Source organism: Puma concolor, chromosome A1, assembly GCF_028749965.1.
Source record: "Puma concolor isolate L17-30 chromosome A1, mPumCon1.1.hap2, whole genome shotgun sequence".
NCBI classification, from domain to species: domain Eukaryota; kingdom Metazoa; phylum Chordata; class Mammalia; order Carnivora; family Felidae; genus Puma; species Puma concolor.
In genome coordinates, this window is record NC_141667.1 from 108,294,535 (window position 1) to 108,314,956 (window position 20,422).

Genomic DNA, 20,422 nt, shown 5'->3' on the forward strand with positions numbered 1-20,422 from the left:
CAGAATCTGAAGCAGGCTCCAGGCTCTGAACTGTTAGCACAGAGCCTGACTTGGGGCTCAAACCCACGAACTGCAAGATCACGACCTGAGCCAAAGTTGGTGCTTAAGACTGAGCCACCCACGCGCCCCTTTTCTCTAAAATTTGTAATAAAATATCAAAAATAAATCCTACGGATCACAGAGATTTCTTTTTAGTATAACATGAGTCAGTTCTTCAAAGGAAGCTTGCCTGTCACAAGTTTCTATTTCTAGTTAGTGTTCTGCCTCCTGACATGTCTGCCCCTTCCGATGTGTATGTCTACTGGTAAGAACTCAAGCACTGAAACAAGACTACACAAATAAAGGAATCTAACAAATGCCTGTTTTCCAGACTTAATATTCTGTAGAATATGGGGCAGAGTGGACCTAAAAGGGAATAAAATTAAACAATTGAATTGGGGACGAAGAAAAGAGGAGACAATTTTCGTAGAATTTTGGATGTGGAGCAAACATTAGAAATGACCTAATTTCATGGTCTCATTTTACAAAGGAGAGTGAAAACTTACTTTAGGTTATTTCCCTAAACTACTTAGAACTCACAAATAGGTATAATAAGAAGATAAAGTGAAAAGGGACAAAATTATAGACCTGTGGCTATGAAAAGAGTGCTTAATATCAGTGAAGATCAGAGGAAGAGAAATCAGACAACAATATAACAAAATAGGGAGGCTGTAAAACTAACACTATTAGACCTGAAAATGCATTATTTTCTTAGATAAGGTATTTTCCATAATATAATCATATTGGTTCTTGCCTTATTCTCCCCATTTTAATGTAATCTCATTGAAGTCAAAACTTGTCCCTTGACTAATTTGCCCTCCTATGATAATGAAAAACCATGCCTTAGACATAGTGGGAATTTGGTGTGTTAAGTTAGACACTTTCCATAGAAGAAATTACTGTTAATAACTAATGAATAATAGAAATTCGCTCCAGGGATAGTATGATTTCAAATAAATTCAGTATGTGTATCCCCTACCCTACCTTACCATCACTAAACACTGTTACTGTAGAAAAATACAATATTTTAGGGGGATCTGACTGGCTCAGTGGGTAGAGCATGTGACCCTTGATCTCGGGATTGTGAGTTCAAGCCCCATGTTGGATGTGGAGATTACTTGAAAATAAAATCTTTCAAAGAAAAATATAATATTTTAGAGTTGTGTGCTTTTTTTTTTTTTTTCTGAATAATCCTGTATTTCCCTGGAACATCTAGTCTTGCTTCAGACAGAAGGAAAGATGAGAAAGGAAGCCTATGAAAAATAAAAACTGGCAGGAAGAACTTCAGAAGGAGAAAGCATATGGGTGGAACTGATTGGTACCTGGGTGTCAGCTGTTAGATCAAGGCTGGTAGGCTTTACTCTGCCCTGCAAATGCTTGTGTCTGGCCAATAGTCACAGATTCCATCGGTGAGAGGCAGAGCAGAGAGACTTTTTTCCCCTGGTGCTTGTTGTTCTTTGGATGCTATCTACAGTGAAGATTTAGATTCAATTAATATTGCTGGCCATGTGTATACAGTATTGTCTTGGTTGCTAGCTACTTTATAGATGTTGTGGTTAAGTAAATTACTGCCTTAGCCACCAGCCACATTTGTAGTATAAGCTCTAACTTTTTAACATCCCCCCACCCCTTCCTCTTCAGAAAACTGTTTCTTGGGTTGATATGATGAGTTATGCCACTAGGTTAGATTATCTAGATGTTGGTTAGCCTCTCAATCCCAAGGATACATTTATACCTCTCTTTCCATTATTGACTCATTCACATACGGTTATAGATTGCTCACTTACTGAGTGGGCTAGCTCTGGAATGTTGAGTCTTAAGAGTAGATTTGAAAAGACCTAGAAAATCTTTCTGCTGCCTTTAACCGCCCCCATTTATTTCTTCGTTTAACACATGTCATTCTTACAAGTGAAATTCAGGCGGTAATTTATGTGCATTGAATGCCCACCTCTCTACTTTTAAAATGATCAACTGTTCTGTGAAAGGCAATATATTTCCAAATATTGTTACAAAGGAGTTTACAAAATTATTTAATTCTCTAAAAGAAGATCTAGATGGGATATGAGAACATTGAGCAGCTTATAAGGGGAATAGAGAAGGGATTGAAAAGGAGGTGAGGAAATTGAGAGGCACTATGGTCTCTGGAGCCTTTACTCAGGATTGGCCCTAGGAATGTAGCTGCTGAGCCCAAGACCCTATGTTCTTCAGTTGAACTATCAACATCTCCTAGAGTAAGCACAGTGCATAAAAGATTCCATCCAGGACTCACTTGCAGCTTACTGGACTTCGTGATCATTTTCCTGGGGTATATGCTATTTCAAAATACTAAAAACCATTTCCTGATATATAGCTAGAGCAGTGATTAATTTGGGTATTCCTTCCTCTCACTGGACAAGAGAACCTTTGGTAGGAAAAGAGATCATCTGTAATTTTTAACTATCGGCTAAAAATTAAATATTACATATAAGACCTGATAAATTTAAACTTACAGACTAAATTAAGGGTTATGTTTCCATGTTAAGAAGCTTCATGTTTGGGGGGTGCCTGGGTGGCTCAGTTGGTTGAGCTTCCGACTTCATGATCTCATGTTTTGTGAGTTCAAGCCCCGCATCAGGCTCTCTGCTGTCAGTATAGAGCCCACTTTGGATCCTCTGTCCCCTTGCTCTCTGCTCCTCCCCTGCTCATGCTCTCTCCCTCTCTCAAAAATAAATAAAACATTAAAAAAACGAAGAACCATCATATTTTATTCTTTGATAAGCAAAATAAAAATCTATATATAGGATACACCCATTTTAGAGAGTTTGAAGTAAATATGTATTGATAATGGCATCTTTGTTTTTAAATTTTATGATATGAAAACATTAATTTTTTAAGCATGGAAGAGGCGTGACATTAAATTAAAAAATAGGTATAGAATTTGCATGCCAGTAACTTTAGATGTGTAAAAATAAAATGCAATTAGTGTAGTTTTAAATTTGACCAATTAAATTCTGCAGATCATCTGCATACTCCAGCGATGTGGACGTAAAGTCACTAGAATTTGTTTTTAATTGGACATATACTGACTAGTCATGTGGACATTTTATGTTTTTGCTTATAAACTATAAGTCCTTAGATTTGAAAACACAGTAACTTTGTGTAACTGGATGTAATTATTCCCGACAGGATTTAAATCAACTCCTTAGCAGTGTTTTACAGATTACTTTACTTAAAACAAAATTTTTTTTAATGTTTATTTATTTTTGAGAGAGGGAGAGAGACAGAGTGTAAGCTGGGTAGGGGCAGAGAGAGGGAAACACAGAATCTGAAGCAGGCTCCAGGCTCTGAGCTGTCAGGACAGAGCCTGACACAAGGCTCGAAATAACAGAACGCGAGATCATGACCTGAGCTGAAGCGGGGTGCTTAACCGTCCCACTTCCGGGGACGGTTATTTCCGCATGATCTGTATTTTCTATTTTCTACACCTAAGGGCTGCATTTCCCTTAGGCCCAAAGTGTGTGTTTAAAAATCCATCCTAAATTAGGTACATTGGTTTAGAGTTATCCTATTGCTACTGATTTAAAAAGGAAAGAAAGAAAAAAAAAGGTCTCTGAATCTGCCAAGTGTGGGGTTAAAGGTTGGAAGGGGATTTTTATGCTGTTGGAGAAAGATAGTTCAGCATAGTCAGAAGATTTGGAATAGATTACTGGTATAGTCAGTTCTTGAGTGTGAAATACCACACTGTCTAATAGAACATTTTAGAAGAAAATAAAAGATAAATGCAAGGAAAGATGCATCTTCATGAAACAGAGTAATTTCAACTGTTTATTCAAGGACTTTAATTTTTACTTCATAAAAAATAGTGTTCTGAACTCATGAACCTGAAGTGAACCCCACAATACCCTAATTCTTGGTCTTTAAGAAGTCTGGAAGGCATGACCAAAATGAAGTCAATCTGTAATTGTTAGCACTTAGTTCAATATCTCTTAAGAAGCACAGTTCCTTATACTTAGTAACTATTCTCTGTTGAATGAGTGAATGAATGAATGCATGAATGAATGACCTATCAACCACATTTAACTGGCATGTTTAGTATGTGTACTATGTAATTTTAAACGAATTACTGGATCCCACCAAAGTGCAAAATAGCCTTAAAAATAAAGATCCAGAACAAAGATATGAGACTGTGGATATTTTTTATTTTGTTGTTTGTGGTTTGTTTCTTTTCCACATTTTCAACAATTAATGTTATGTAGTTAAGTTTTTTCAAGAAACATACTTGGCTAGAATTTATCTTAAGATCAAACATAAATTTCACCTATAATAACGAATGTCTCAACCTGTGATTCCAATTGCAGAGGCCTTTCTTTTACATTAATGGCTACCTTTAAAAACTAATATAATTATAACCACACAACATTTCTAGGCTTAACTTAAAGGAAGTAGAATTTTTTCTTAACCTGTAGAAACTGAATTGATGTTTCTGGCACTGATGCAGAGTAACAGTTCCATTTGGTAGTGTTGAAAACGTTTATTCTTTTCTGAAAACCAGCCAAGGTATTAAATTGAATGACAACTTTCTTGTTGCAAATCAGATTTTTTTTTATTATTACACATAATTATCAAAGTTGGGTAAAGTTGTTTAAGTCCTCCGTGTAAGTGGGTGGTTTGAGTCTACCCTCTCCAAGTATAATCATATTTGAATGACTTTGAAAAAAATAACCATGATGACTTATAAAAATAATCCCCACTCTTCCTGATAGGAACAACATATTGAACTGGGTGGAAGAACTGTGGCAATTGGAAGTTGACCCTATGACTAATGGTGGAGATTTCTGTCTAGGTGGGTCACATGGACTTAGTTATCTGCCCACTGGAATGACACAATGGGGAGCTAGCTGATGAATATTGTGGAACATCTGTGAATGGATCACAGCTATGCCTGACGTGAATCATTCCTCCCTCAAAAATCTAAAGTTTAATAGTTAAGAAATTCCAAACTGTTGTCACATAAACTGAGATTTGGCCTATTCTAGGAGTTAGGAGGGAATGAATACAGTACATATTCTAAGACATTTTGCCAGTAAGTTGTTGGCTACGTTTTAGGCCCCTAAATTTAGGAAAACCTAAAAAAAAACCTACTGAAAGAGATTAGTAAGAGCCTTGGGTCACTGCAAACAGTAAAATATACCTTTTTCAACTGCTCACCACCATCACGGAGGGTACAGTACTTGGTAATTTTCCTGATCAGAGACATAGATTTCCCTATCTTGCTTAGTTAGAAGTTTGAATTGCATGATGCCTGAGGCACCTCCACCTGCAAAATTTCCACGACTTTTAAAGGGATCTTGGGGCAAGTATTTGGTGTATGACTCTTCAGGTGACAATTTCCTTCAGTGAATGATCTTATTTCACATTGATTTCCCTAATTTGAGATTAAAGTCTTTTCTTCAGGGTGCTATTAAAAGCAACTGGAAAAAAAAAATAAAGGCAAAACTGTAGGTTCATGTGGGTCTGGCTAGGTGTGAAGCTGTGGTTTCCTGGATATATTGCTAATGCTGTTTTTACAACTCTTTGCGGGTAATTTAGCTTACCTGGTTATAGAGAAGAGGTCGGGGAGTCGGGAATAGTTTATGCTTTTATTTCCAATTCCAGGAGTAACCTGCGACCTCTATATGATCTGAAATATATAGCATTGTTTTTAGTTTTACTTTTTCTCTGGTATCTTGGTATACCTAGCTTTGCTTCTTTAGATTCTTCGACACTAAAGAGAAAATGAGACTGCATAAGGTCTACTCACCAGGGATGTTTACAAATAAGATTGTGTCTGTGTGTGTCTTTGTATTTTGTGAATTGTGAGCAAGTTGTGGTGGATACCTTTGCCAATAAATAATTAACACATACTTAGAATTTTACAGTTTTATAATGAGAGTGTTTTTAGCTGTGACAAACAGGTCACATAGACTAATAATCTAAGATAATAATCTACTGAGTTACTATTTCAAGGAATATATATATATATATATCTGTTTGACAATGGTATAATCAACAGGGGGCCAGCTCTGTTAAAGCAAACAGACTAATGGGTTGGAGTGCAAAAGAGGCCCACTGCAATCTCTAAATTCTAGACTTTGTGGGCTTTTAGAGAAATAAAACTATAAGTGGAAGAAAAAGAATGAAATGTGTGAATGTGATGTGTTCCTCACAAAGACTAAATTGATGGGATTTGTCCTATAAAATATCAAAAAGTAAATTTGTCCCTATTGCTTTATTTTTAAATAGATGTACAGCCATTGTTTTGCATTGAAATGTATATTCATACATTTTATCTGATTATATTTTGGGAAAATGAAGTTGGGGGGGATTTGTTTTTTGTTCTTTTTTTTTTAAGGAAAGCACGAAGAAGAATATACAAATGGGAATATTAATTGTTTACAATTGCCAATAGTTTCTTTTCTGAACTTGAAAACAGTTATGTTTCTAAATATGAGAACAATAATTTTGCCTAAAATTGCAGTATAATGACCAGGACTTCTCTCCTTTTTAGAGAAGCAGTGAAGTGTTTCTGGAACAGATAAGACAGCAGCGATCCAGTGAGGTTGATTCCCCAGAGGAAAGCTATGCATACCTAACTTATTGGAAAGTAAACTACTCTTCAATTAATGATGTCCTCCTTTTCTCAAGGTGTCCAAAGACAGGAGGCAGTCTGTAAAAGATTGGACGACAACTCTATTGTCCAGAACAATTACTGTGACCCTGACAGTAAGCCACCTGAAAATCAAAGAGCCTGCAACACTGAGCCCTGCCCACCTGAGTAAGTAAGAGTAAGAAATGAGAATTATTTTTTTTAAGTGCAAAGAGAAAAGCATTAGCTACTCATATTTGGAAACATATTCATATGTTATGAAAAGGGGAGAGAGCATCACAGAGGGTAGATTTTGATATCCCTTTCACTGAGCTAAGATTTCTATTTATCCATAGGTTTCAGTTACTAATCCTTAAAAGCAGGAACTTCAGTAGGTTGATCTGGCACAGTGCTAGAAATTATCATGTTTCATCAATTCTAAGGCACATATCTTTTCACATTTTAACATCTTGGAAATTGAGATTTATCTTGCAATTGATAGTGTGTTACTTACAATAAAAATCATCATTATTTTTATCTTTCTTAATGGTACATAGAATAATGGTATCTTAAATTCAATAAAACACATTAGATTGGTGTGCAGTCCTATCTTTTCCAGATATTTATCCTAAAGGCCTAAAGACTTTTTTTTTTAATGTTTAGTTTTGAGAGAGAGAGAGAGAGAGAGAGCGTGGACGTGCAATTGCGTGCATGAGTGGGGGAGGGGCAGAGAGAGAAGGGGGGTGCAGAGAAAGCCAGGGACAGAGGATCCCAAGTGGGCTGTACCTTGACAGCAGCGATCCCAATGTGGGGCTGGAACTCATGAACAGTGAGATTATGACTTGAGCCGAAGTCAGATGCTCAACCAACTGAACCAACCAGCCGGCCCAAGACTCTTTTTTTAATGTTTATTTATTTATTTTGAGAGAGAGAGAGAGAGTGCAAGTAGGAGACAGGCAGAGAGAGAATCCCAGGGCAGAGCCTGATGCAGGGCTCAAACTGTGAGATCATGACCTTAGCCGAAATCAAGATTCACTTGCTTAATCAACTGAGCCACCCAAGTGCCCCTATAGAGCGTGCAACTCCTGATCTCAGGGTCATGAGTTCAAGCTCCACATTGGGTACAGAGATTACTTTTTAAAAATTAAAAAAAAAAAAAAAAAAAGGCAATGATTACATGAGAAAACACAAAGCCATCCAGGCGCCCCAAAGATACTTGATTTTTTTTTTAAATGTTTATTTACTTTTGAGAGAGAGGGAGAAACAGCACGCAAGCAGGGAAGGGGCAGAGAGACAGGGAGACACAGAATCCAAAGGAGGCTCTAGGCTCTGAGCTGTCAGCACACAGCCTGATGCGGGGCTCCAACCCACAAGATGAGATCATGACCTGAGCCAAGGTTGAACTCTTAACTGACTTGACCCACCCAGGCACACCTATACACATTTGATTTTTAAATGATTTTTTTTCTCTTTTCTGCCAATTATTGTTATAAATTTAACTCAAAAGAAGTGGGGAAACTACACAAGCTATAAAAACTGCTTAAAAACCATGGGCAAAATTTTTTCCCTTCCCATGTTTCTTACAACTTTCAACATTATTTTCATGTAATTGTGCTTCTCAACCCATCAAGTTACTTTCCTGACATTCAGGAATTTGAGTATTATGTTTGACATTTTATCGGCCTTTTAAGACGTCTGAGTGGTCCTGGTCACACCTGTTCTATTTTGGCTTCAGCTTTTTTATTCGTTTAGGCTTAAATGCTATTCGAACACCCCTTGAGATTTCAGTGGTTTGTCATTCCATCCCATGTATTGTGGATTTACATATTACATTGGAGTTGTTTATCTATCTACCTATGTATCTATGTTATATATATAATATAGATCGATATAATAACTATAATATATAATCTATATGATATATATTTATAGTTAGAGATAATTGACATTCAAATTAACATACATAATTAAAATTAAGTTTCTTTTCCTTTTGTAATTCTAAAATAAATTTATTTATTGAGGCACCTGGGTGGCTCACTTGGTTAAGCATCTGACTTTGATTTTGGGTTCAGGTCATGATCTCAGGTTTCTTGAGATTGAGCCCCTGCATTGGGCTCAGTGCTGACAGCACAGAGCTGACTTGGGATTGTCTCTCTCTTCCTCTCTCCCTGCCCTCCCCCCACCCCTCAGCTCCTATGCGTGCCCACACTCACTCTCTCTTGTGCACTCTCTCTTGTACACACTCTCTCTCCCAAAATAAATAAATAAATTTAAGTTATTTATTTTATAAGTTATTTATTAACTTCACTAAAGTTATATAATATTTTTTTTAAGTTTGGAGACAAGAGAATGGAATTGGAAAAAGAAAGATAAAGAGAATATGAAAAAAGAAAATTTAGGCCAACTTCTTTTCAGAAAGAGCTAAAGATATAAAGAGCTTAAAATATTACTCTTTATTAGTCCATATTTTTCTTAGTTCCTTCTTAATTTCTTTTTTATTCCTTTGAATTGAGACTATGAAAAAGAAAATCTCAATTCTTCAGAATGGTTGTTGTATATGATAAAATTCCCAGTAGACCTTGGTATTCTAGAGATAAAAATCATTGAAAGACTAGTGAATTCAATAACACTTTTTTAAAAGTTTGTTTGTTTTTTTGTTTGTTTATTAATTAATTTATTTATTTATTTATTTATTTTGAGAGAGAGAGAGAGCAGGGGAGGGGCAGAAAGTGAGGAGAGAAAGAATCCCAAGCAGTCTCCACGCTGTCAGTGCAGAGCCCAACATAGGGGTTCAATCTCACAAACTCTGAGATCGTGACCTGAGCTGAAATCAAGAGTTAGATGCTTAACTGACTTAGCTACCCAGGCACCCCCAACAATACTTTAAATGAGTATGGAATAAAGGAAAGAAGATAAGTTTTTTTTTTTCACATATGATGTAATAATCATATTTGTTTTTTGTTGTACATATTAAAGCATGAAAATTTTAGAACACAGGTGAGTAAAAATAAGAAAATTAAAAATACTTGTAATACTTAAACTACCACTGTTAATATTTTGATATATATATATATATTTCAGTCTTTTTTTTATGTTTACATTTTCTATGTTTATGTTTTTCTGTTGTTTATGTATATAACAAAATGGTATGATATGATTTATGATGCTTTGTAGTCAGTTTTCAACATATTTTGAACATTAAATATCTTCTAAAATATTCAGTAGATATGTCCCTGTTTACTTAAATTGGTTTTCCACTGTTGAATAACTTTGGCTGTGTCTTAGCTTTTGATCCCTTAACATACCACAGTATTAACATTTTTTGCTACTAAAACTTTGCTCTCTATAATTATGCTGTTATGTTAAATGAATGGGAATAGAATTCCTTGTTCAGATGGAAATATATTTTAGCCTTTGAAACACTGTCAGATTGTTCTCCAGAAATAATATATGAATGTATATTCCCAATAAGAGCATTTTAGAACATCATTTCCCTGAACTGCACAACACTGGATATTATTGTTTTAAAAACAATCTTTGATTATTTTATAGAGAAAAAAGCCTCGGTATCTAACTGTTGTTTTATTTTGTATTTCTTGGATTGCAGACAAGGATGAGCATTGAAAAATTATGTACGGTTGCCATTTGTATTACTTATTTTTGCTTTTCTGATCCATGGCCTATCCTATCCCATTTTTCTATTGAAGTGTTTCTCATTTTGTTACTGATTTCTAGTAACTCTTAATGTTTTAAAGATATTTAGTCTTTTACCTTTGTTCCAAATATTTTATCTGAGTTTGTCATATGTTTTCCATATTTTTATGGTGCTGTTATCTATTTTTACTTATAGAAATTTTAAAATATTACATAGAAAAGCTATCAAACTTTTATTTCTTTCATAGTTTAGGAAGGCCTCATCCACTCTAAGAATGTACTTTTAAAGTTTCTTTCAAAGTTTCTTTTTTAAAAAAAGTTTATATACTGTTTTGAGAGAGAGAGTACATGTGAGTGCAAGCAGTAGAGGAGCTGAAAGAGGGAGAGGGAGAGAGAATCCCATGAAGGTCCCATGCTCAGAGTATAGTCCAATGCAGGGCTTGATGCCACAACCTTGGGATCATGACCTAAGCTGAAATCAAGACTTGGACCTCAAGCAACTAAGTCACCCAGGCGCCCCTCTTCTTTATTTTAAATGTAAACTTTGGGGCACCTGGGTGGCTCAGTTGGTTAGGCGTCTGACTTCAGCTCAGGTCATGATCTCACGGTCTGTGAGTTTGAGCTCCACGTCGGGCTCTGTGCTGACAGCTCAGAGCCTGGAGCCTGTTTCGGATTCTGTGTCTCCCTCTCTCTTTGCCCCTCCCCTGCTCATGCTCTATCTCTGTCTAAAAAATAAATTAAAAATTTTTTTTTAAATTAAAAAAAAATAAATGTAAGCTTTAATCTATTTGAAATATACTTGCCTATTTTGAGGAAAGGATCTGTATTTGTTTTCAAATTCCAAGTACCAGGGTACCTGCATGGCTCAATCAGTTAAGTGTCTGACTCTTGATTTTGGCTCAGGTTGTGATCTCAAGGTTTGTGAGATCAAGTCCCTGTGTTGGACTCTGAGCTGACATCAAAGAGCCTGCTTGGGATTCTCTCTCTGCCCCTCCTCCACTTGTGCATATGCATGTGTGTGCTCACATGTGCACGTGCTCTCTTTCTCTCTCAAAATAAATAAATAAATATTTTAAAAATCTCAAATTCTGAATACTATTAATTTAACATCCTCAATGTTATTTTTTATGAGATTCAGTAAATTTATTTATATATTAATTTTTTAAAAGTTTATTTATTTTGAGAGAGAGAGAGAGCGCACGAGCAGGTGAGGGACAGAGAGAGGGGAAGAGAGAGAATCACAAGCAGGCTCCATGCTGTCAGTGCAGAGCCCAATGTGGGGCTCAGTCTCACAAACCATGAGGTCATGACCTGAGACTAAATCAAGAGTCAGACACTTAATCAACTGAGTCACCCAGGCACCCTGCTAAATGGTATTTTTTAAGTTTATTTATTTATTTTGAGAGGGACAGAGAGAGCATGATCTGGGGAGGGGCAGAGAGACAGAGAATCCCAAGCTGACTCTGCAGAGTCAGGACAGAGCCTGACATGGGTCTCGAGCTCACGAAACTATGAGATTATGACCTGAGCCAAAATCACGAGTTGGACTGACTGAGCCACCCAGGTGCCCCTAAATAGTATTTTTTTTAAATGAGAAATTATCTTTTTAACTAATAAAATGTTTCCAATGTCTCTTATTCATATTGAAGACTTTATAAGCAGGGTATGGAAAACTAGAGGGCGATAAGATTTATCTTTGTGTTTTATAAAAAAAATGACAGGGGGCTAGGAAGAATAGATGAAAGATGCATTGGTAGAGAAATATTAATAGTGTTTATTTGGAAAAACTTAAAGGGCAGAGGAAACCTTGCTGGGAAAATTAATGTGCTCATAGCAGCAACTCTTTTGTGAGAAAGAGTATAGTAATCAAGGTGGTGAGGTGACTAGGGACAGGAAGAAAATAAGAATTCCAGAGGCACTGAGTGAACATGGTGGGATTCCTGACAAAGTCTTAAATAATTGGAAAAGGAAAAGGGAGGGGTTGATATTAAAGTCCATGACTGATAGGAAGGTAGTGCCCCAATCATGAGAAAAGGAAGTAATGCTGAGTTGGAATCCAAAGAGAATGGCCAAGAGTTCAGTTTTCACCATGCTATCTCTCTCTAGCAAGAATGTTTCTATATATGGCCTCCTGTGAAGAATTCTTGGATATTGAATATTATTCCTGTATGACACTTTAGTTTTTAAAGTTGTAAAAATCAGAGGGGTGAAAACAATAGAGTATTATACATTGTGATAATACTGTGACCATGAGTTAAGAAAACATTTTTTAAGCAACTGCAATGTGAAAGGCTCTATGCTTTCAGAAGAATGGCTCACTTGCCTGAGGACAATCTAATCGGATAAATATGTATCAAAATAACTATAGTTAAGGATATGTTAAGTAAAAACAAGAATTTTTAACAAAAGTGCTAAAGGATGCTTGGACTGGGGAGAAATTTTTACTTGCGGGTTAGGTTTTATTTAAAATTGTTTTTAATGTTTATTTATTTTTGAGAGAGACAGACAGAGACAGAGTGCGAGCAGGGGAGGGGCGGAGAGACAGGGAGACACAGAATCCGAAGCAGGCTCCAGACCCTGAGCTCTCAGCACAGAGCCCGACGTGGGGCTTGAACTCACAAACTGCGAGATCATGACCTGAGCCTAAGTCAGATGTTTAACTGACTGAGCCTCCCAGGCACCCCTTCATTTTTTTTTTTTTTTAATTTAGAAAAATCTCACCTGTGAAATGTTTAGGGCATAGAGATTTATGCTTAGTATTAGGTTTACTTTCCAGTTAGTTGAGTAATGAGCAGATTTTCTTTTTACCAACTTAGTGTTTAGATTTTTTTTAACCTGTTTTAAAATATAGTAAAGTTCTAGTATCCTAGTAAGTAGTTAATGGGTTACATATTTGAATCTCTCTTTGAGTAAAGATGTTATTGTCAGATTATGAATTTTTTTTTAATTTTGCTATGTTGTGTTTATGAGAAGAGTTGATAAGTAGATGCTGGACTCCGGGACAAAGGCTGGGAAATCTCTTTCTCTCTGTCTCTCTTTTAATCTAAACATCAAATATCAGTTTATTCTCATATGCTCTGCCATTTCCCTTTAAGTTAAAAGGCAAAAATAATATTCTAGTTTTATGATTGGTTCTTGCTTCAAAAATATTCCAATTAACCTAGGTTTGTGAACATATTTTATAGTGTCTCTCTTATTCCCTCTGCCCCCCCATAATATATTGTTTGTCCTATTAATACACAGACACTGTAGGTCAAGTACACAGATGGCACCACACCATTCTTATTTCAGACAGTTGAACATGAATCCCACTAGTTGTTGTGTCCAATGGATATGAAGACACTTGTGAGAATGTAGACAATTTGATCCCTGGGTGTTGGGAAGAGCTCAGAAAGAAGCATCCCTGGTATTGTTCAGACTATAACAATTCAGCAGTTGACATTTCCAGAGAGAATTTTTGTGTTTTCTACCACAAAATCTAGAGGAGGAAAAAAGGAGAAATGGGGAGAAGGTCATCAGAGGGTCAAATGCAATGGGGAGAGTGAAGGTGAAAGAAGCCATATGTCTTAAACTGGACAGGGGAATAGAGAAAATGAGATGAGTGGATGCAGTGGCAAAATTGCAAAACAAGTTAAATAACTAGGGTGTGATTTAATCCTGTGGAGAGACATGGGAAGGGATGATTTGGTGAGCAATAAAGATGCAACCGGGACTGAAATCAGAGTTCGAGTCAGAAGGGAAATTGGGAGGGTGGTTAATACTTTTACTTTCATACATTCCAAAAAAATGCTCGACTGATGCATCTAGACTAAGAGATGGTTGGCAATAAAAGAGAGGACAAAGAATAAAAAGATGGAGGTGGCCCTGACCTCATGCAGCAAAGAACAGCAACACCTCCTGAATCACTGCTATTACTCTGGGCACCTGTGTTTAATTTGAAGGACTCCATCCCTCTTACATTATGAGACCTAATGAGATCATGGCTGGAGGTGGTATGACTGGACTTTTTGTGGCTGAGTTATACACATTTCTGTTTTATCCCCTAATCTTGGTGATGAAATCACTGTTGCAAATTGAATCAGAGTTTCACTATGGCTGGCATGCAAGTTATTATTCTCAGTACACATTTTCCTCTTTACCAAAAATGGTTCTAACAACTTGGGATCATGTTCATCTGTGGAAAACAAAATGGAAAGAATATGAAAATTGCTTTAAGTCTCCTCTGGAAAATAACTTAGAAAAAAACCCATTAATATCAGATTCTCGGGATTAAATTATTGTTACTTAAATGAATTTTAGGTTGAAAGAGTTTAAGTTTTGGAAAGATGTATTTTAAGTTTTAGAAACTGGTTAATCGCCATATTTCTAAATACTGGTTTTCCACTCTGTAAGGGACAAAGGCCATGGTTGCTCATTTGGCTAACTACAGGCTCAAATTTGGAAACTAGTATTCTGACTTCACTAAAGTACTATCTTCCACATACAAAACTGGCGCAATCACATAAGATCACACTCTTCCCTCCGGATAGTCTCTTACCCAAGAGCATTAGCATATCCTGTGAGGATAGTTGTATGATTTATAATCATGGATGGATGAAAATGACTAGTGACCTCATGCTTCTGACCTAGATCCTACTACTTAGCAGGGTTAAAAATGAAATTCAATGGAAATAGTAACTGCTGGGGGATCTAGTCCTAGTTTCAACATTGCTCTTTTCATGACTTTGGATAACTATTTTCGTGACACGAGCCTTACTTTCTTCTACAAAACAAAGTGTGATTCCTTGAATATAGTAGGCATTCAACATATATTTATTAAATTAAATGCAATAGTATATTAATCAACACTCTGGTTGGAAATAATACAACTTCAACTTCAGCTATTTTCTGCACAGAAGAGGATTTGTTGGTTTACTTAACAAAACTGGGGGAAGGGCAACCATGGATCTAGCTTTAGGAATGGCTAGAATCCAGGACTGAAACAGCACCAGGGCCCTCTAGCTCCTCTGTATTTTTTCACATCAGTTAATTCCACTTGACAGGGTGCATGGCCACCAGCAGCTCTTACAGCTTTATGCACCTTTGTGACGAGAAGGGAAAGGGCTTTTTTTGCTCTAGTGGAGGTATAAAAATTCTAAAGCCAAATTCTCATTGGTCTAATTTGTATCTTGATTCACATCTTTGGACCAAATAATGTGCCTAAAAGAGTGAGTTCTGTAGACGTATTACACACATACATACATACATGGACACACACATACACACCCTAAAATTACATCTATAAAAATTCATTTATGACTTCAAGGAAAAAAGAGTGGTTTACTTGCCAACGTGAAACATGTTCGTTTTGTTATTTCAGTTTCTTCCCCCATTAGCTGCATAGACGCTGTTTTCAGGAATAAAGGGGTCAAAACAAGGGTTCTCTATGTTTTCACAGAGCTGACTCAGGCTCTGCTCTTGGTGCAGGTTTTTAAAGACTTGTATATCTTCAGGCTTTCTCTGCCCCATAAGCATAATAAAGGCCTTCTATCTTCTGCAGAGCCTGCGCTTCATCTGGAAATCAAAAAACAAATCCCTAGCTCCTTTAATGTGGTTTTAGCACTAAATTCTTGATTGTAGGAGAACCTGCTTCAATGTGATAATAAATAAAGCTCCTGTTTCTTGTTTGTTGTGTTTAGACACAATGTTAGAAGCTTTCAGTGGTATGCTAAAGCAAGCTAGCACTGGCTCCTGAAATCCTATTATTAGCATATCTTCTTCTTGTGTTCAACATGCCAGGGTTGTAGGTTGAAATTGGCGTTAGTTATTCACCCCACAAAATTGGTAAATTCAACAAATCAAGATCGCTGCCCTCCATAAAGAGCCAGTTGTTAAACACTTAAGCAGCACATGACTGGAAGCTTCATATTTATTACTTTATTTAATCTTCATCACAGTCTCACAATTTATATTTATATTGTTATCTTCATCTTAAAAATTAGTTTAGAGGGGCACCTGGGTGAGTCAGTTGGTTGAGCATCCAGCTCTTGATTTCTTCTCAGGTCATGATCCCAGCACCATGGGATCAAGCCCCACAATGGGCTCAGTGCTGAGCATGGAACCTGGTTAAGATTTTCTCTCTATCCGCCCCCCACCCTTCTCCCCCACTTGCCTTCTCCCTTAAAAAATTAATTTAGAAAAGGGGAAGTATCAATGTGGTTAAAAACATATGGTGCATTACTTGTTTCGACCAGGCTCTGCCTGTTTCAGAGCCCAGGCACTACACTTTGGAAGGCAGCTGACAGTGTATTCTCTTTTCCTTAGCAGCTCTTCCATTTGTCATTTGTCACCTCAACCAACACTGAAATGTCAGCTCTTTTAGGGAGAGAGTGTAGTCCATTGACGAAAATCTCTGGCTGTACTGAGGAAATGTTTTTCTGTGTTTCTTCCACTTTTTGCTGCAGGTGGTTCATTGGGGATTGGTTGGAGTGTAGCAAGACTTGTGACGGTGGAATGCGCACAAGGGCAGTGCTCTGCATCAGGAAGATTGGACCTTCAGAGGAGGAGACACTGGACTACACCGGCTGTTTAACACACCGGCCTATTGAAATAGAGTCCTGCAACAACCAGTCATGTCCACCTCAGTGGGTGGCTTTGGACTGGTCAGAAGTAAGGAAATCTGAGGCTGTATGTTTTGAGATGTCTTAACTAATCAATACCAGAGCATTTAATAGTGAGGACACCTGAGCTTGTGAGCACCTTAGAACTCAGCAAGTAAGGACTGCCTAACAGTAAATTTGGCCCTGTTATATTTCATTGCTCCTTGTCAGGAAGTAAGGTTTTTCTGGGTCAGGGAAATCAGTGAGAAACTAGACATCAGTTTGATTAAAAATCAACCTAAAGTGAATTGGAAAGAATAGAATAATGAGTACTCACATAAGTGGTTTTTCTCTTCCTTTGCTATTCTCGAGCAGCAAATAAGCTCAGAATTAGTGATAAATCTTTTTTCCCAAGTCATGTTGCAGCCTAACTACATAATTCATACATTTGAATATTTATCAATTTTTTATCACTTATTATATATCTAAGTTTATTTTAATTCCTTCTGTTGCATCTGGGGAAGAAACATGGAGTTGAGGTTGTAATATACAAAGTCCAATTCAGCTTTTATCATTAACCTCTGCTTACATGATCAGTGAGGGAGACTAAGATAATGTTTTTCTGCCTTACATGTATATAAAAGAGCCTAAAATAATCCATAGAGCTCAGAATAATTGCCTTATGAAAAATGAGGAAAGGGGTAGAGTTAATTCTTGACTCCTCGTTCTTCATGAGACATATAAATGGAAACACCATATCATTCTCCACATTTCCCAAAGAAGGGTTGAAATCTTCTGTAATGTTGGTTAATATTAAAAAGAATAAGTACCTGGCTACATAACTAAAGGCCATTCTTCCAAGTTAGCAAAACAGGATGCATTTCCTGCTGGAAACATTGTGGTACTTGCTTTGGGTATTTCCTGTAGACCTCATAAGTTTGTAAAAAAAAAAAAAAAAAAATTAAATAAACAGAAAACATACATTGTTCTTTAGGAACCCCTGGTTGTAACTTTTCCCCCTGTGAATCTTAATGCTGGAGTGGTCTTAATTTGGTAGAGGCCTGAGCCTAAAAGAGAGACTGTGTTTAGGATGGTACATGGAAATGGAGATTCTGACTAGTTGTAGTTATCTATGGAATCTTTGGTGGGAATTGGGAGTGTTCTCCCAAGTTTCCTGGACGTACTCCAGCTTCAGTAATTACATCTGCCTACCTAACTTTTGTGTTTCAATCAAATGTAGATACTCATGGTGAGTGGTTATGGCAAACAGTGTGAACTCTTCTGTTCCCTAGAAGTGAGTGGATTAACTCCTAAATTGATTTGGAAGATAAAATCGACTGATAAATAATAGACATTCTGTAGAGTTCTACATATGTTGAAAATTATTGTACCTTCATTTCAGTGCCCAAGACCCTCACAGAAGTTCATAAGTAGTCATTGAAAATGATGACCAATTTATTATTGAAAATCATAATGGGAGGCCTGATGATTGGCTTCAACAGTTTTAGGGTTTCAGGTCAAGTCCCTAAGTATAATTTAGTACTAAGTAAACACACTGGAATAGGCACTATGAGCAATACAAAGGAATCCTATAAGCTTGGAAAAGTAAATATTTGTGAAGAAAATAGAGAATAACTTTAGACAGTGTTTAATAAAATGGTGGATTGTGAGGTATACATGTATAAATGATATAGAAATTTAGAGCTAAGAAGGTCAGAATAGCTTGGAGTGCAATCAGAAAGCTTTTCATTGGGGCACCTGAGTGGCTGAGCTGGTTAAGCATTGGACTCTTGATTTCGGCTCAAGGCGTGATCTCACAGTTTGTGAGTTCGAGCCCCATGTCAGGCCCTGTGCTGATAGGGCAGAGACTGCGTGGATTCTCTCTCTCCCTCTCTGTCCCTCCCCTGCTCTCTCCCTCCCTCTCTCTCTCTCTCAAAATAAATAAATAAACTTTTAAAAAAAGAAGAAAAGCTTTTTCGTTGATGGGAGCTAAACTGTATTTTGGCATATGGGATATGAAATAGGAAGAGAATAGGGAAACTGGAGAAGATATTCCTGATAACAAGATAGTTATTTATTCAGTTACTTATTCAGAGAATATTTTTGAAACAACTGAACAGAAACATAAAGATCATGACGTGAAAGTAGGATGAAGAAGAGGGTTTGTTTTAAAGAATAAATGGAAAATAAGATTGCATGAAGTAGTGGTAGATGACAATAAAGATTCAACTTTATATATCATCTTGCTACCAAAGTGGAAAAAAATGGGGGTGCCTGATTGGCTCAGTCGGTTAAGCATCTGACTTTGTCTCAGGTCATGATCTTGTGGTCCATGTGTTTGAACACCGTGTCAGGCTCTATAGTGACAGCTCAGAGCCTGGAACCTGCTTTGGACTTGTGTCTCCCTCTCTCTCTGTCCCTTCTCCGCTCACACTGTCTCTGTCTCTCTTTGTCAAAAATAAATAAACATTAAAAAAAAAAAAAATTTTAAAAGTGGAGAAAAATAGTTAAGTTCATAAGCAGAAACTGGAAAAAATTTGTGCCAACCACGAAAACACTAAAATCACTTGCACAGGTTTATTTCACATTGATCCCTTGATCTACACTCTTCTGTATCATTATATTTGTATTTTAACATAAAACAAATATAATCACCTTGAAAAAAAGGCATGTGTATATTATAGCATGTTTCCATTCCAAATACCATTTTAAGGTTTTCTTTTGAAATCAACCTCATATATGTTTTAATTACCCTGCTCTGAGAATTTTGATTCTTATCTATCCACTCTTAGAGATAACTTGCTCAAAACGCTCTGAGAGGCTCTTACGCACTCCTTGAAGAAACATAAAAAAGTTAGGTGGGCTTTTAATCACATTTCTGCTATCTTCTTTAAGATAGCCAAGTCAAGGGACAGCTTGGTGGCTCAGTTGGTTAAGTGTCTGACTCTTGGTTTTGGCTCAGGTCACCATCTCATGGTTCGTGGGTTTGAGCCTAGCATCAGGCTCTGTGCTGATGGCACAGAGCCTGCTTGGGATTCTCTTTCTCTCCCTCTCTCTCTGCCCCTCCCCTGCTCACACTGTCTCTCTCTGTCTCTGTCTCTCTCTCAAAATAAATTACAAAGATAAATTAAAAAAGATAGCTAAGTCAAAACTTAGGACAAAGATGCAGTGTCTTTCCTGTTTATTTTCCAAAGGAGAGGTACTTTTTTACTTTTTTACTTTACTAGGAAGCCCACTTCTTCCCTGGATGGGTTAAAAATAAATGAAAGTAAATAGTATTAAGTGAAATAAACGTCTGAGTAGCTATGGAGAACAAAGTGAGAACAGGAGCTTGTTCTCCCCAGAGGAATGGAATACCTCCCGCTATTGAAAAGAGGAGGTCCTACCAGAATAGCAGGCAATGTTCAATCTTTTTTGGTTAGCTGCTGCAAATATTTCACACATTGTTCATTTGACACACCCCTGAAGACTTCCCTTCTCTTTCTGCCCCTTCTCCACTTTCAACCATCAGCTGTCTGAGCTCTGCTAATCACAAGGGTGAGGTTCA

General features: G+C 36.9%; 1 protein-coding gene across 6 annotated transcripts in view; it reads left to right on the forward strand.

Annotated features, from left to right (window-relative positions):
* Positions 1-20,422, forward strand: part of ADAMTS6 (ADAM metallopeptidase with thrombospondin type 1 motif 6) — a 299,671-nt gene that overhangs the window by 251,510 nt on the left and 27,739 nt on the right. For all 6 annotated transcript variants that reach the window (XR_015248856.1, XM_086699957.1, XM_025924199.2 and 3 more), the window contains 2 exons: positions 6,703-6,832; positions 16,741-16,945. Coding sequence is in view for 5 of the 6 variants with exons in the window: in XM_086699957.1 (XP_086556083.1) it covers positions 6,703-6,832; positions 16,741-16,945 (335 nt within the window). In the remaining variant the exon portion in view is untranslated. The remainder of the gene's footprint in view (positions 1-6,702; positions 6,833-16,740; positions 16,946-20,422) is intronic.